This window comes from Cornus florida, unplaced genomic scaffold, assembly GCF_030987335.1.
Source record: "Cornus florida cultivar Cherokee Brave unplaced genomic scaffold, ASM3098733v1 CherokeeBrave_3.0.0_Hap2_Chr06, whole genome shotgun sequence".
Classification (NCBI taxonomy): Eukaryota; Viridiplantae; Streptophyta; class Magnoliopsida; order Cornales; family Cornaceae; genus Cornus; species Cornus florida.
Window position 1 is genome coordinate 31,114,287 of NW_026775576.1, and position 17,469 is coordinate 31,131,755.

The 17,469-nt window shown below is 42.7% G+C and overlaps 2 protein-coding genes across 3 annotated transcripts in view; both read left to right on the forward strand.

The window, feature by feature from the left end:
* Positions 1-680: 680 nt before the first annotated feature.
* The window catches only part of LOC132311278 (uncharacterized), a 53,512-nt gene continuing 36,723 nt past the window's right edge, over positions 681-17,469 (forward strand). The window contains exons 1-2 of one of the 2 annotated variants that reach the window (XM_059809116.1): positions 681-1,061; positions 3,292-3,353. In XM_059809116.1, coding sequence (XP_059665099.1) covers positions 944-1,061; positions 3,292-3,353 — 180 coding nt within the window. In that variant the 5' untranslated portion in view covers positions 681-943. Of the gene's footprint in view, positions 1,062-3,156; positions 3,354-17,469 lie in introns of both variants that reach the window. The other variant, XM_059809115.1, reaches the window with a different exon arrangement.
* LOC132314829 (uncharacterized) lies at positions 11,578-13,051 on the forward strand. The gene is made up of 2 exons (XM_059813634.1): positions 11,578-11,855; positions 11,958-13,051. The coding sequence occupies exons 1-2, from the start codon at positions 11,730-11,732 to the stop codon at positions 12,771-12,773; spliced, it is 942 nt and encodes a 313-aa protein (XP_059669617.1). The 5' UTR covers positions 11,578-11,729; the 3' UTR covers positions 12,774-13,051.

Genomic DNA, 17,469 nt, shown 5'->3' on the forward strand with positions numbered 1-17,469 from the left:
AATAACCAATTAATAAAGTAACACTTAATTCAATTAAACACATAAGCAATTAGCCAAATAATCAATTAAACAATTAAAAATGCAATTAAAACAAATAAATAAATACCGAGACTATCTTTTTAAAATTAGGGGTATTACAAACGACATCTTACATGATTCATCTTCATCGTCATCGTCTACAACAAATACATCCTCGATCGTAAGCTCTACAATCGGCCATACCCGATCTCTCTCACCATGATTCACATGGGTTTTTGCTCCGCCTTAGCCATCATTTGCAATTGCGTCTTTTCTACCTTAGTCGTTTGTGTACCAAAATGGGATGAACATAGCTAGCTGCTGGGTCAGCGTAGGTGTATATACAATGGTATAACGATTATAAAACTATATATGGAATAATAAATTTTTCCCAAGGCATATGAGTCACGTGCCTCCGTTTGGCATTAAACATGAGACGCCCAACTAACAGAATTTGATGTTTTGCAAAAAATGGTATAGTTTACGGGGTTAAGTGTCTTTCTCATAGTTTAGGGGTTTTTTTGAGAAAGAGAAAAAAGTTAAGAGGTTTAAAGCAATTAGCCCTAATTTTATTTGAAGGGCCTAGGGAGACTCATGGCGCGAAAATCAGCAGCAATTATGATGGGGAATTACAAGATGTGGTGAGGACCACATGAATCTCCTCTCCACTCGCGCTATAAAGGCCCTAACTTTCCCGCCACCTCTGAAGACGCGTAACCCCTTGATTTTCCGAGAAAATCTCTAATTTCTCATCAGACACCTTACATTTCACTCCCAATATTCTGTTATGGTTTCTCATAATTCATATGCCCTAAACTTTTCCGGGATATTTCCTTTTCCTCGTTGAAATTAGGGTTTCCGATCTGATATTGGAGTCGAATTCCAACTCTTCTCCGTTTGTGGAACTTGTTTAGGGTTTTCGAAAATGTTGACTACATTATGCTGGAGACACCACACGCTGATTCAATCTCTGCTATCTCGCGGTCCGCTCAGGGAGGATGAGTTCCATTCTATCTTCTCCAACGTTACTGGGAAAAGTCCAGGTCTTGCTTTGCTTTGTTTCAATTAGTTTCTTTTCTAATGCATTCGAAATTTAACATAAAATTGATGCTTATGCCTGTATTAAATTCTGTTTGTTAAACGAATTAAGAGAAGTACTTGGCCCGGGGACAAAAATACAAGTATCAATAATCAACAGATGGTTTTCAGCTCGAAATTTTTTCAGAAATTGAGCTCTCTCCTCCCGACTGTTACGTATTCTTTTAAGATATAATCTATACACGATAAGGCTACTGGGGAAAAAGGATGAATATGACGTGGATGTAGAGAGAGAAAAGGGGAAGGAGAGAGAGAGAGTGAGGCTTAAGATGAGATTAAGCAGTAATCTCTAATTTAAGATTTTGGGAGTGTTTGGATTGTAACCAGTGTACTCAGATTTGTACAACTATCAGAATTGGTTGATAACAATGAGGATTAAACCAGTTTGAACCATCTGAGGATTTCATAGAGTTGATTTAATGACTTTGACTATTGGAAAATATGTTCACAAAATAGTTGCATTGGTGGGTTGAAAATCGTCCATCACGATGACTTGGTACAGGCAAATCTGACCATCTGTGCAGTGAATGTAATGATGTTGAAATCTAAGCGTCCTGATCTGTGGAGTACTTACTTCGTTTTTCCTTTTTTCTTTTTTAATTCAAGTTCTAAAGCACTAAATCTTCCTGGGGTTGCTCACAGCCTCACACACAACATTGATTCTTCTCATGATGTGCTTCATTAGAGAGAGTTGTCATCTTTAACTGCTTTCAAGTAAAAATCAATTTTATGAATCCATATGTATGCTTTTCAGAAATATACTTTGCTTGTTTCACATATATCCATTGTTTGACCAAAATAATTTGATGATTTGGACCTGTTGGAACAACTATCTGAAAATACATCTACGAATAGTAGCTTATCACCTAAACTCATCTATATCAGTAGGCATCTTAAATAATCCTTCATTCATAGGATTATCAAGTGCTTGCATTTTGTCTTGATATGAACAAGTTATTTGTCCCAATTTGTGTGCCCATGTTATTGAATTTTTAGGTGCTAGAATTATTTAGATGGACTTGAGGTCTACGTGTTGGTGCAGGAACGTATCCTCCCTGAGGATGGCAACTAGCCCCATTGCAGATGTGTTCTCTATGGTTATATGACTCCTATTGGCTCCATTATTAACCGAGAAGGCTTCTTTCATGCAATGCATTCTGATTTCATAAAAGAAGTCCATAAACTCAGCCCTTGTAAGGTGTCACTCCCCATTGTTAAGGAGATTGTTGCACTTTCATCATTTATCATTAGACCAAGTCTGCTAGGACTCATACCCACTAATATAGTGGAAGAAAAAGAAAACAAAGAAAGAACCTGAAATATTCAACCTGAAATCTTAAAATCAAGGGTCTTTCAATCCACCAGGCATAGAAAGAGAAATCTCTCGAAATTTATAGGCAGAAACTTACTACTTTTCATTCTGTTCTTTCTCTGAATAGCCTATTTACCGGCTCCTATAAATTTGGATATACTGGCCCCTATAAATTTTGGAATGTAACAAAAATTCGAAATTTTGAAGGACCCAAATCTGACTATTAGGATCCTAAAAACCGTTAAGAATAAAGTAAAGTTCCTAGAAGTTACAAAAACATAAATAAAATCCATAATAATCATGCATGTAAACCTGGTAACTCGTCTTGCGGTATTAGTACAGTTGAGAAGTGTGGATTTTGTTTAAGCAAAAAAGCATTCATATCACAAACAAAGGTCAAATTTGCATGCACAACATTTCAGATCTACGTTGATGGAAAGCCTTCTTCAACCAGTTTTCTTGTTTGATTTAGTTAGCACTGTATTGCTTTTGTCCTACACCACAAAATGGTTGTCTTTAGACTTGGATGAAGATGATGTTTTTATTTTATTTATTTATATTTAATAAGAATTGCTTCGTAAGGGTAGATGTTGGGTTAATGTTTGTGGTTTCTATTTTGGAGATACAAGGTAGTACTTGATCGTATGTTACACAAAGGTGTGGACTTTTAGGGTGCTAATAGATGGCTAGTGTCAAACATTTGATTTTACTTATTATACTTGTTGCAGGTACTCGTCAACAGCTTTTCAATGATTTTCTTCTAAAGATAAACAAGGAGCTCGCATATGTTCAGTTTGAGTTGCGGGCCTGTAGAAACCAATATGATGGCAATGTTTATTATGGTGTTGTCAATAATGTTGCAGATGAACAGTCAAAGCTTGGAACAAAATACACAGTGCCTCAGATTGCTTTCTATAAGGGCATTGTAAGTTCTTATGCACCTCTTTGTATCATTTTGAAACTTTTGTAATAATTAAAAGTGTTGCTGATGCATTGTTTACTTGATATGACACCAACGAGATTTTTGTTAGGATTACAAATATAATTTAAGGAAGAAAAAAGATAATTCTTGAAGAAATTAGGTGTATTACTCAAAGAACTTTGGAAGAAAAATAAGATCAGGAGAACTTAAAGTGGGTGTAATAAAAGGAAATAATTTCTTAAAGGAATTTAGGTGTTGCAATTAAAGCAGGTTTGGGAAGATGACTTTCTTAAAGTAGCAAATTTTAAATTTCTCTGGCATCTCTAGTCAGAGCAGTCCATTATTAGCACTCTTTTTTGTTGGGTTCTAGGGAGAAATTGTAAATCCATGGAGGAGATAGTTGATTTTTTGGACTCTTTGAGAGTTTAGAGGTCCTATTTGGCCTTGTCTAGCTTTTGAGGGATGCATTCCCCTTTTGAACGCCTCTTAATACAATCTTGCTTATTTATATAAAAAAAAAATACCCTTGTCAGGGCACGTCTCTTTAAAGTTCCAATTTTAGTTTCATGCATCTCCTAAGAATATGTCCACTAGGTTGAAGCTGCACGTACCAGGAAGGACAATTCCAAGATTAATGACAAATTTTATGTGTAGATTGTTCTTTTTAGGTTGACTGTTAAGTTGTTCCAAATTGCAGGCATCCAAGTCTTAGTGAAGTTTTTTGGTCCATCATATTCTTTGATGGCCTTATACGAGTTGTTTAATGTCTTCTTCTCCTTGATTGCTTCTGTTTTAATTGTTCATTATTTGTACTACTATCATTAACTCTGTAAGGCTTTCTTTTTTCGAGAACTTACTATAGTTTTGTGAATGCTGTTGGAGTATGTGCTATTTTAATTTGTTGAAGAGCTTAAAAAGTATAAAACGGGTGTGCATTGGCTGCAAATCATGTATTTTCCCCTTGAATCTCCACATGGATCAGAAACTACTTTTGTGGCCAATGGTCAGATAGCAATTTGATTGGTTTTATCTGTGGGTCGGTGAAAGAAGACCTAATATTATCTGATTCAAACTGGGTGTAGCGGACAAAAATATTTGAAGCTTTTAATTCGTTGCACAATTTTACCATGGTAGGAGGTAGATACTTTTCTATGCTTGCTTGATCTTTGTGTTCATTCCTAATTCTTGTAAGCCTCGTGAACCAGTCAATTTATGATAACAATCTAATCCTTAGCCCAAAGTTGTTTCTTTTTTCTTTCATAAATGGTGTTTGTATCATAAAAAGAAAGATAAGTATCCGAGTACAAGAGAGAAGAGGGCATACCCTCTACAAAAGAAAAAGAGTAGAGGATGAAAACATTCACTTCCAATACAATGGAAAAAACCGATGAATAAAACTAAGGAATAACATCACCCACATTAAGACCAGCAACATCAGGCACTGAGAACGAAGAAGCCACTTCATGAGAAGAATGAGATCCACCTGAATGCAACTGTGGTTCCTCTCCTTCCAAATACTTCAGAAGATTGCTGCAAATAGCATCTTTTGAATCTTAGAATTATGAAATTGTTGATGAAACCAGGCTGCCATTTGAAGAATTCTACTGCCATTATGAAAAACAGGCCTAGGCCAATGAGTAGTGAGGAAAACCAGTCCCAAACAGCAGCAGCAAATGGACAGTCAATGAAGAGATGATTCCTATGATCAATGGCTGCCGAACAATTGGTGCACATTGAGACTAACTCTATGTTTGGTACGGTGGCAATGAAAAGAAAGGATAACATTAGTTATGAGGGAAAGGAAAGGGAAGGGAAGGGAAGGGAAGGGAAGGGAAGGATAATTTTAACCCCCCTATCGTGTTTGGTTGATTAATGAAGGAAAAGAAAGGAAAGGATAATAATCATGTTTGGGAAAAGAAAGGGAAGGAAAGTATTTTCATAAATTTACTATTATACCCTTTTATATTATAAAAAATAAATTTATGGGCCTCAAAATTTTTAGGCCCATGGATGATGGGCCACCAGAAAAACAAATATATTTTTAGGGCAAATAATTTCAGCCTCCGCCTCCATCTCTATTCTCATTCTCAACTCTGAATTTGCCCTCTCTCTCTCTCTCTCTGCAACTGCAAACTACAAAATCTACAAGAATCAGAAGTTCAAAACCCATATATTTCAGAATCAATAGTGAAGTAGTTAGGTCCGACGGCTTCCATGAGCAGTGAGGAGGTCTGGTCAGCCACAAAATTGAAATTAGCTCCATCCATGTACCTATCTGCCATGCTTGATTCATTGCTGGACTGAACTTCGCCGCCCACTCGCAGTCAAGCGCGCATGCGAGTAGATCTAACGCGTCTTTCACGCGCCCCTTATTCTCCGGCGACTGCAATTCTGCCCTCAACATCAACTCTCTTGCCCGTCTAGCACCAGACCCGGAACTGGTCCGGCCATCGTTCCTCTCCTCAACGCAAAGGTTGCAGTGAATTTTGGCGCCCTAAGATCAAGGGTAAATTTGGTATTACATTAGTCTCTCCTGCTCTCTCCTCCCCTTTCCTTCCATTTCCTCCCATTTTTGGGAGGATTACAAAAGTTACTGTTAAGTCTATTTCTATCCCTCCAAAACCCTCCATTCCCTTTCTTTTCCTTCCAACTTTCAATACCAAACACGTTTTTTTATCACCCTCCATAACCTTTCTTTTCTTTTCCTCCCATTTCCACTCTACCAAACTGAGCCTAAGTGCCAACCTTTCCTCAAAGAAGGATCCTTATCCAGCGTAATGATGCAGTAAGAGACTGAAACTCTAGGTCTGTTAGAAGACCAGCAAAGAGAGGACCAGGAGACATGATTGAAGTGAGGTCTGCATGCTTCCCAAGCTCTTTTAAAAGCGAACTGACCATTATTCCAAAGTATGGAGTCTGCAGTAGTAGGCGGGTTGGTTTTCTGCTGGAAATTCAAGGGAAGAACTTATGCAGAATCAACTGCATCCAGTCTCCATTGACCATTAGAAACAAGAGAACAAAGAGAGGCAGTGACAGGTAAAGAAAGACTTCTTAAGCTTCTGGAAGAAAACTGATGCCTTAGCAAAGAACCCCCAAACCAAGGATCAAGAAAAAGATTTATTGAAATTATTGTAGCAGCATCTCCAATTTTGTAAGTCACATTCAATTTTGTAAGTCACATTCTGCAAAAGATGCTCCCTAACACAGAACATACTTCCAAACAAGAGAAGTAGATGCAGCAGGGACAGCTGATGAATAGGTGTAGTGAGCTGCATAAGTATTTCTAAACCAAGCTACCCATAGTCTGTCTTTACCCTGAATAGTCCCATGCTAAGAACAGAAAGCAGCTAGAAGATCTTCTAATCTTCTGATACCAAGCCTTCCCTCTTGCTTATATTTTGTAATTTGAGACCAGTTCAAATGATGAAGTTTCTTGGCTTGATCACTAGCATTCCATAAATTTTTTTTGCCAAGCTTCTGAATAGAATTTTGAACTGAAACGGGGATTTTAAAGATGGAGCACCAAAAGAGAAGAAGAGGAGTAATAACAGTCTTAATCAGTTCAACCTTACCAGCAACGGAAAGAATTTTAGCATACCAAGCAGAGAACTTTGAAGTGATCTTATCTAGAACAGGGCCACAATTACTCTTCCTCGAACCATAACAATTTATAGGTAAGCCCAGATATATATATATATATATATTGATAAGTAAGATTGTATTAGAAAGCGTTCAAACGGGGACACTGCCTAGAGAACTACACAAAGCCAAAAAGGCCACCAAACTCTCAAAGAGTCGAAAAAATCTACAATTTCCTCCATGGGTTTACAATTTCTCCCCAAAATCCAACAAAAAAGAGAAAAAGGAATAACTTAAGCGCTCCATTGGAAGTCTCTTCGCCATTGAAAGATCTTCTATTCCTTTATGTCCACAAGCACCACCAAACACACAGAGGCGTTATCCTCCAAAAGTCGCGGGCTTGGGTATCTACTGTACAACCTCTCCAAGCCTCAATCGAAACCCTAGAGGACCTAGGCATAACCCAATGGACCTCAAACAAACTCAACAAAAGTCCCTAACAAACTTGGGCCACTGGACAATGGAGCAAAAGGTGATCAACCTCTTCCTCATCTCTCTTGCACATACAACACCAATTAACAACAATTTGTTTCCTCAAATTGTCCAAGGTAAGGATTTTCCCTAGAACAGCCGTCCATTCGAAAAAATTCACCTTGGGAGGAGCCTTGGACCGCCACATAGCCTTCCATGGAAAAGAAGATCTTGGATCATCTGCGAGGACCCTATTGAAAGATCGCATAGCAAATCTCCTTTGCGTAGAAAGGACCCAAACATAGGAATCGAAACCCATCCCCATAATATCCTGACGGTAAAGCAAAGCCAAAAGCCCAAAGACATCCTCTAACTCCCAATCCTGAAAATGCCTTGAAAACATACATCCCAGGTTGTCCTCCCACTATCAAGCCGAGGGGTACGAGGAATGTGCATGAATTGACTCACGACACTTACGGCATAAGCAATGTCAAGTCGTGTGATACCCCTCGATTCTAGAGTCACGGGTGATCAAGTCCGAGCACAGATCCGAGGGATATCAAACAATTAATATTTAAACAAGCATTGGAATACAAGATGAATTAAAAATAAATAGATAAGCTGAAAAGAAAACTAAATAATAATTAAAAATCCTATACTAAAGTTCTCCAATCCTCTGATACCAGTAATTAATTAAAGCCACAACTCGGGAATCCATATTGTGGACCCCTAATAATATCCTAACTGAAATAACTGAACTGAAATAAAACTAATAATTAAACCATGAAGAAGAGTCCTACGTAGAGTCGGAAGAGTGAATGACTGTCTCTGCTTGGCACGAACAATCTCTAAGACTGGAACTGACGAACACCTGAAAAATAATGGTGGGTCAGACCCACAAACAAGTTCTAATCTACTACATCCCAAACAGAGACCCGATACACGTACACATCCTAATTAATTCAACAATAACTAAATAGTCCATACGTAGATATATACACACTAAAGGAACCTCACTCGACTATAGAGTTGTCTCAACCTGAATAGTAGGCAACATGCAAAATGCACATATAGTGGGCATGAGTACCTAGACCTACCAGGGTACACAACTACACTATATCTAGCTACACATCCCTGGCAATATATGCACCCTAACCACTGATCCTGAGACTCAAGCTCATATCATGGCGTATAATTATATATGTAAAATCCGTCCTATCCAACCATCAAAATAAACTATCCAATTATTATTTTAATAATATGTCATCCAACTATTCCGTTGACCTGACACGAATAAGTAGGACTTAACACTGTGGTTAATCCGTTTCCTTATTAAAAATAGGTAGGACTTAACTCTTACGTTAATTCATCCCTACTATGCCCCCATCCCATAATGGTGCATTAATCCATATCATAATCAAATAAAAGTTTCAAATTCAATGACAATGTAAATAATATTTACATCTAATAATTCAAATAAATATGATGTAATCATATGTACATCACTTACGTTTAATTGAGCAAAAATAATAATTCTAAGTATCATGCAATTAATTTACCTTATAAAAATTAACATGCATCTCAATAAATTGTACTCTCCCACAAACTGATTAAATTCATTTAAATTCAATTAACTGATTTAAATAATTTAACTCAACCCTATTTAATTAATTTAATCTTTTAAATTAAATTTTATATCAGTTACTATTTACAACCTTATGCAAATTAATCCAAACTGATATTAATCATATCAAGAAAAAAAAACAAAACGAAATTTCATTTAATACTAACTACTGATGCAGCCTTTAACTTTTGTTTTTTTCTTCTTCATTCGGCGTGCCCATGTGTTCTCACACATACATTAAACTAATCCAAGTATTATTAACCATGTGAAGGAAAAAATAATAAAACAAAGTCTCAATTAATATAGCAACTGATGCATGTTTATAAAAGTTCCTCGTTCGGTGTGCATGGAAGGAAAACACACAGAAATTCGTACATGCATATAACTGATGCATGCTCATGCTAATTTGGTTCATACTAAGCTAAAAGAATTCCTCGTGACGCGTGCATGAAGTAAACTGAGGAGGCCCTGGATGACATGGGCCAGGTCCGACTCGCAAAACACAACCTTCAGTCCGAACAGCTGGGTCAGCCCATAGAAAGACACTGCCATATGGGCCGGGCGGGAGTAAGCCCATCAAGGGTGACCAGGGCTTACAGAGGAATAGGCCCAGGTCCAACAATTAGTAAATATCTTGTAAATATCTTGTAAGTATCTATAAATAGGAGTTGGAATGAAGGGGAGGGGGATCTTTTTCGGGTTGAGGTGTAAGAATTCTAGAGAGAGAAAGAATAGAAGGAGTTTCTTGCATCTTCAATTGGCGCCGTCTTAGCTCAGCTGGTAGAGCACGTGGCTTTTAACCACGTGGGAAGATGCAAGAAACTCCTTCTATTCTTTCTCTCTCTAGAATTCTTACACCTCAACCCGAAAAAGATCCCCCTCCCCTTCATTCCAACTCCTATTTATAGATACTTACAAGATATTTACAAGATATTTACTAATTGTTGGACCTGGGCCTATTCCTCTGTAAGCCCTGGTCACCCTTGATGGGCTTACTCCCGCCCGGCCCATATGGCAGTGTCTTTCTATGGGCTGACCCAGCTGTTCGGACTGAAGGTTGTGTTTTGCGAGTCGGACCTGGCCCATGTCATCCAGGGCCTCCTCAACTGCCCCCATAATTGCCCCTTATTTAATAAGGGGTAATTATTGATGGCGTCTCATCATGACGCTGACGGCTAGAGATAACCACGTGGGGGAGCGAACGGTCAGATCCAGAATCAATGTTCCGGGGTTCGAGGGATTTCTTGCCTTCCCGACGCTTCGGCCCTCGGGCCCCTTTGCCTTTATAATGCTCTAGAATTCCACTTCACTTCCCTTTACCGTCTCCATCATCAGCCAAATCTCCCTCTTTCTAGAACTGTGCTAAGCCTTTTCCGGTGAAATCCTTCGAGAGTCATTCTCCCAGCGATCTTGCAGTCCTCCGAGGTTAGTTTCGTTCTTTTTACTTTCGGCAGGCTTCCATTTTCCCTCTTTTAGATTCTTCTTGCACTTCCACCATGGTTGTAGATCTGGGTGTTCTTCGTATGAGACTTAGACTTCCTGACAACATCGAAGTTAGGGTTTGCCCCCAAGACGTTAATATTACGACCGGCGCCGGCCTCCTGCCCGGCGAAGTCTTATTCACGAACCTTCAACTGAATGTTGTTAGGTTCCCTCTGCACCCTTTCTTTAGTTACGTCTTCAACAGATTGGGGATATCCCCTCTGCAGGTCAACCCCAACTTCTTTAGGATCATATCTGTTATGCTATTATTGATGCGTGACAGAAATCTGGACCTTGACCTCATAGACCTCCTTCTGTGCTATAAGGTCAGTAAGATCCGTACCAACGAGCCCTTCTACCACCTCTACCCGTTCGAGAAGATGTCCATATGCACTGACACAATAAAATCTGAAAAGGGTTGGAGGGATAGCATAGTGGGTATTAGTGGGGCTTGGTCTTCGCCGGCTGCAGAGGATTACCCAATCCCGAGCGCCTTTGGTGTCTGCTCTGTCTCCTCCTATAAAAAATTCAAATCCCATAAACATGACTGCCCCTGTGAAACATGCGTTCCTCGTTTTTGCACTTACTTATGCCGCTCCTTGGGAATTCCTTGTGATGACTTGAGCTACAGTGTTTGCAGGGATAGGAGTAACTACTTGAAGAGATACGTTCTGAACGATATTCCTTCCTGCTCAGATCTCCTCACTTCAGACAACCTCTTTGCGCTCTCATCACTCGGCTACAATATGAGCAGACTGCAGATTCCCTCTTTTGGCAGGAGGAAAAATACTCCCCCAGCCATTCCTGCTGCTGGGGCGACCTCCTCTCCAGCGTCGGTTTCTTCTTCAGCCACCATATCTGACACTGTCCCGAGCGCAGTGGCTACTAACCCTGTTGCCAGCGCCCCTGCTGCCAACCAGAACGCGCCCTCCCCAGCTACCATAGCTCCTGCTGCTGCGGGGGGCGGTCGGGACAAAGAGCGAGGCAAAAGGCCTCATCCTGACAGTGAAATCGATCCTGAGGAGGAGCCTCTTATTAGAAGGACCCGAGTCTCTGGGCCGGCTACTCTCTTGCACCGAGCGATCAGAGCTCCTTCTCCCTCTGGGCCTCCTGCAGCTGGTGGCTCTGCTTCTGCTTCAGGCCCCCCTTCTATCCCCAGCTTACCGCCATGGGCCCCTCGGTACACTCGAACGGATGGGACGTTCGTGAAACCGAACGAGACCATGCTGAAGGATGGCCAGACCGCTATGGCCTACTACAGGAGCATGTGGACTCCGAAGGACATTGAGGCGGCAAAGGGCCTTTCCCAGAAGGACGTGTTCAGTCGCTTTCCCCAATCTGCTATGGAGGTGACTTTTATTTTCTAACTCATGAATTCTCTTATATTACTTGGTCTTGCCTTCGCCCGTTCTGACTATTGGTTTAACCGTTCTTATTGTGCACCTATGCAGACATTGTTCGGGATGATGGCCATGCAGAAGCAGGTGGAAATGGGGAACGCCAGGGCCCGAAAGTATTCTGACAGCCTGGAGGTGGCTAATAAAGAAAACGACCTCCTTGCCATGAAGAATACCGAGGTGCTGGTTCGGCTTGACAAAGCCGAGCAAGAGAGAGATGTCCTGAAAAAGGAGAATGATTCCCTTCAGGATGAGAAGGACGCCCTCCAGCTTGAGAAGAGCGTCTGGCAGACTGAGCAGGAATCACTCAGAGAAGAGAAGGCAGAACTCCAACGCCTTCTAGCTGATGAACAGTCTGCTCGGATGGCTTTTGAAAAAAGAGCTCTGGACGAGCGTACCGCTCTGATCGACGCTATCAGCAGAGTGGGTGGTGGGATGCTGGCCCTTCACGCTCGGTTCTCCAGGGTCGGTGCTCTTCGGTATGCTCAAGGATTCCGGGAAGGTTTTGCCGACCGGGTTCCGGATGAGGGACAGACCAGCTCCACTCCGGATGAGGTAGACAAGGATCTGGGGATCGAACCCCTGGGGGTCTATGTCGACCCAGAACCCACCGAAGCGGAACGTATATTTGATGAGTGCCAGGACATCGCATCCTCAAGGATCATCACAGCTCCTCCTACCGCTCTGCCACTGACCGCTCCCCAATCGTCAACTGTGGCTCCCTCTGTAGCCACTGCTGACGCTGAACCCCAGCCGAACGACTCAGTTATTCACCTGGATTCCCCACCTCATGAAGGTGAGGCGGCTGATGGGGCCGAGGAGGCGAGTCGGCAAGACCAGGATGCTGTTGGTACTGAGGCGTCTAGCTAGGGCTCCTTCGAATTCTTCCAGTTCATATCTTCTTGTAATGATGGACATCTCTCTTTTGTAAACTAAATGTTCAATATTAATGAAATGGCCGAACTCTTTTTCTCTATGTGTTGTGCTCTGTTCAACTTATCTTCAGTACATATATATCTTTTCTCTCTTTTTCTTTTTATATTAGCTTCGCTGTGTGTTTGTACGGCAAGTGCCTGGCGCTCGGCTAGAATGCCACTTGCCACTTGGCTTTAAATTTTTAGCAAGTGTCTGGCGTTCGGCTTATAGTGCCAGCTGCCACTTATCTTGCTTAAGTGCCTGGCGCTCGGCTAGAATGCCACTTGCCACTTGGCTTTAAATTTTTAGCAAGTGTCTGGCGTTCGGCTTATAGTGCCAGCTGCCACTTATCTTGCTTAAGTGCCTGGCGCTCGGCTAGAATGCCACTTGCCACTTGGCTTTAAATTTTTAGCAAGTGTCTGGCGTTCGGCTTATAGTGCCAGCTGCCACTTATCTTGCTTAAGTGCCTGGCGCTCGGCTAGAATGCCACTTGCCACTTGGCTTTAAATTTTTAGCAAGTGTCTGGCGTTCGGCTTATAGTGCCAGCTGCCACTTATCTTGCTTAAGTGCCTGGCGCTCGGCTAGAATGCCACTTGCCACTTGGCTTTAAATTTTTAGCAAGTGTCTGGCGTTCGGCTTATAGTGCCAGCTGCCACTTATCTTGCTTAAGTGCCTGGCGCTCGGCTAGAATGCCACTTGCCACTTGGCTTTAAATTTTTATAGTAGACCATTGGAAAAGAAAATTCTTTTTTTTTTTTTTTTTGTAAATTCCAGTAACTTGCTCATTCATACGTATTTGATTGACAACAAATAACATCCAATTAAAGCCAGAACTTAGCTTCTATTGGTAGTACCTCTTCAGAGACGTGGCGTTCCAGGGCTTGCTGACCAACTTTCCCGCCATGGTTTCCAACGTATATGCCCCTTTGCCAATGACTTCTGCAATTCTGTATGGGCCTTCCCAGGGTGGCATCATTTTTTTGACCATCCCCACCTTTCTTTTCAGAACCAGATCGCCCGGGGCAAAATCCCTGTGTTTTACTCTCTTATTGTGACTATTCGCCAGCACTTGCTGATACGATGCTAGCCTTATAGCCGCTGCGTCCCTCCTTTCGTCTATCATGTCGAGGTTCAATCTTAACATCTTGTCGTTCTGATCCCGACTCCATGCTAAGCTTCTGATAGTGGGGACTAAATGCTCAACCGGTATAACTGCTTCGGTACCATACGCCATTGCGAACGGGCTCTCCCCAGTCGGCCGCCTTGGGGTGGTTCTGTAAGCCCATAGAACGTTCGGGAGTTCATCCAACCACTTCCCCTTATGATCTTCCAGCTTCTTCTTAATGCAGGCGAAAATGGTTCTGTTTGTGATTTCTGCTTGTCCGTTAGCCTGAGGATGACTTACTGCAGCCAACTTCTGGTTGATTCCATACTCCTCCAGCAGCTTTCTTACTTGCCTGCTGTCGAGGTTTGTGCCATTGTCCATGACTATTGTTCTGGGAACACCGAAGCGGCAGATAATGTTGTTCCAGATAAATCGTCTCACCTGAGTCTGAGTCACGCTAGGATACGGTTCTGCCTCCACCCATTTAGTGAAATAATCCGTGGCCAGTAACACATACTTGTTCTGAGCTCTTGCAGTTGGCAGAGGACCGACCACATCCATCCCCCATTGCGCGAAAGGCCACGGCGAGGCCATTACGTGCAATTCCTCAGGTGGTTGGTGGATCATTGGTCCATATCGTTGGCACTTATCGCACCTTCGAGAGAACTCCTCCGCATCTCTTGACATGTTTGGCCAGAAATACCCTTGTGTCATTGCTTTATGCGCTAACGATCTTCCCCCAGAATGATTGCCACACACACCCTCATGAATAGCTCGCAATACCTGCTGCGACTCCGCGGGGGTGACACATTTCAAGTACGGGCCAGAATAGGACCTTCTGTACAGCTGGTTCCGCACGATGGCGTACTTGGCAGCATTCTTTTTGAGTTTCCTAGCTTCATCCCTTTGCATAGGCAAAACGCCATCTCGAATATAGGTAATGATTGGGTCAATCCAACTCGGTTCATACGGTATGACGTTGACTTGCCAAGGGTCCGAGTCCATCGGTTCTTCGAAAATGGACGGCTGGGTCACTACTCCCACTGGAATCACCCTCGCCAATGTTTCACCGCAACTCGAAGCACTTCATGCTAAACGGTCTGCATCTGCATTCTGTTCCCTCGGCAACTGTATGAATTCAATCTTTGCAAAGTCCTTGGCTCTACGCAGAACGGCAGAACGATATGCCCCCATCATGTCATCCTTGGTTGCGTACTCACCATTTACCTGCCGAACAATCAGCTGCGAGTCACTATACACTGTCAAACTTTTGATCTGTAGCTCTCTGGCCAACTTTAATCCATTTAGCAACGCCTCGTATTCCGCTTCATTATTGGTGGCTCGGAACTCAAGTCTGAGTGCTTGGCTCAAGGAAGTACCCTCTGGGGTTTGCAGTTTGATCCCAATCCCAGCCCCCATCTGGTTAGAGGAGCCATCCACAAAAAGTTTCCAAGAGCCGCTTCTAAGGTCCTCTTCCGTATCTTCGGCATCACATTCTAGTAGGAAATCGGCCACCGCTTGCCCTTTAATAGCTGTTCTCGGCTCGTACGTTATGTCAAATGAACTCAACTCTATGGCCCACTTTGTCATTCTGCCCGAGAGCTCTGGCTTGTGCATGAGCGTTCTGATTGGGAAAGTTGTTAGAACAGCTATGGGGTGGGATTCAAAATAATGCCTTAACTTTCTCTTTGCATTTACAAGTGCGAGTACCACCCGTTCGGCCTTTGAGTATCTTCTTTCTGCCTCCATCAGTGTTTTGCTTACATAAAATACCGGGTATTGCACCCCTTCCTTGCAACGAATCAGAACGGCACTCGTCGCGACACCAGATACTCCAAGATATAGAAATAACTTTTCTTCCGGTTCTGGGGCTGACAGGACTGGTGGATTCTGCATATATTGCTTCAAATGAGTCAATGCCTGTCGTTGCTCATCCCCCCAGACCTGCCTTCCATGGCTCCGAATCGTGTCAAAGAATGGTTTGCAGTGGTCTGACAACTTTGAAATAAATCGACTTAATGCAGCTATTCGTCCTGTTAGGGCTTGCACCTCTCTGATCGTCTTTGGCTCGGCATTCTTAATCAAAGCCTCTGCTTGAGCGGGGCTAACTTCGATGCCCCTACGGTTGACCACGTGTCCCAGAAACTGCCCGGAACTCACACCGAACGAGCACTTGGTCGGATTGAGCCTCATCCCATATCGCTTTAGTACATCAAATACCTCTTGCAGATGCTTCAGATGATCATCCTTTTTCCTACTCTTTACCACCATATCATCAATATAGGCTTCGACAGTCTTACCCATTTGATTCTTAAAAACTTTGCTGACAAGTCGTTGATAAGTTGCTCCCGCATTCTTTAATCCAAAAGGCATAACTTTGTAGCAGTATGTTCCTCGCTCGGTGACAAAAGAAGTTTTTTCTTCATCTGCGGGGTCCATAGGAATCTGATTATAACCTGAATATGCGTCCAGAAAGGTTAAACGCTCATACCCCGTGGTGGCATCCACCATTTGATCAATCTTAGGCAACGGGAAGCTGTCCTTCGGACAGGCTTTGTTTAAATTGGTGAAATCAATGCATACGCGCCATTTCCCATTTTTCTTCTGCACCACAACGACGTTGGACAACCACTCAGGGTAGTGCACCTCTCTGATAAATCCCGCATCAAGCAGCCTATCAACTTCTTCCGTTATGATCTGATTACGTTCTGGAGCAAATCTTCGCTGCTTCTGTTTCACTGGTTTGAAATTAGGATTGACATTTAGGGAATGACAGGAGACGGAAGGACTAATTCCAGGCATGTCGAGGTGACTCCATGCAAATACGTCGACATTGTGGGACAAGAAATCCACTAGCTCTTGCTGCTCTTCTCTGGTCAGTCTTATACCCACTCTGGTAGTTCGTTCTGGCCTGGACTGATCGATCTGCACATCCAGAAGGGGCTCCTCGGTCAAGTCGGCTGACTCCTCCACCCTATTCTGCTCGAGTGGAGGTTCCTGTAATTGCTATCTGGTGCTTGTCGACCGGACGGGCGCCTTTCCTTTCCCTGCATGCTTTAGTGTGACGGAATAACACTCTTTGGCTGCGACCTGATCCCCCCGAATGTCTATCACTTTATCTCCATCGGGCCCGAGGCACCTCATGACCTGATGCAGAGTTGAGGGTACACCTCGGACTCTGTGAATCCATCCTCTTCCCATCAGGAGATTATACGAGGGGTGAATTTCCACAACCACAAAAGTTTCCATAAGAGCTCGCTCTGCAGCTTGAACTTCTACTTCCACCATCCCGACGGGTTCCACCCTCTTCCCATCGAACCCTAATAAGGGATTTCCGGTGGGCTTGAGCCTCTCTGGTTTAATGTCGAGCCTGTCAAATGTGTCCCTCGGCATAACATTCGCACTGCTCCCAGGATCGATCAGAACTCTGCGCACCAAGCAATCTGCCACTGTCAAACTGACTACCAACGGGTCGTCATGAGGCAGTTGAACACGCTGCAGGTCTGTCCAGTCGAACTTTATCTGCATTGACGGGCTCTGTTGGTG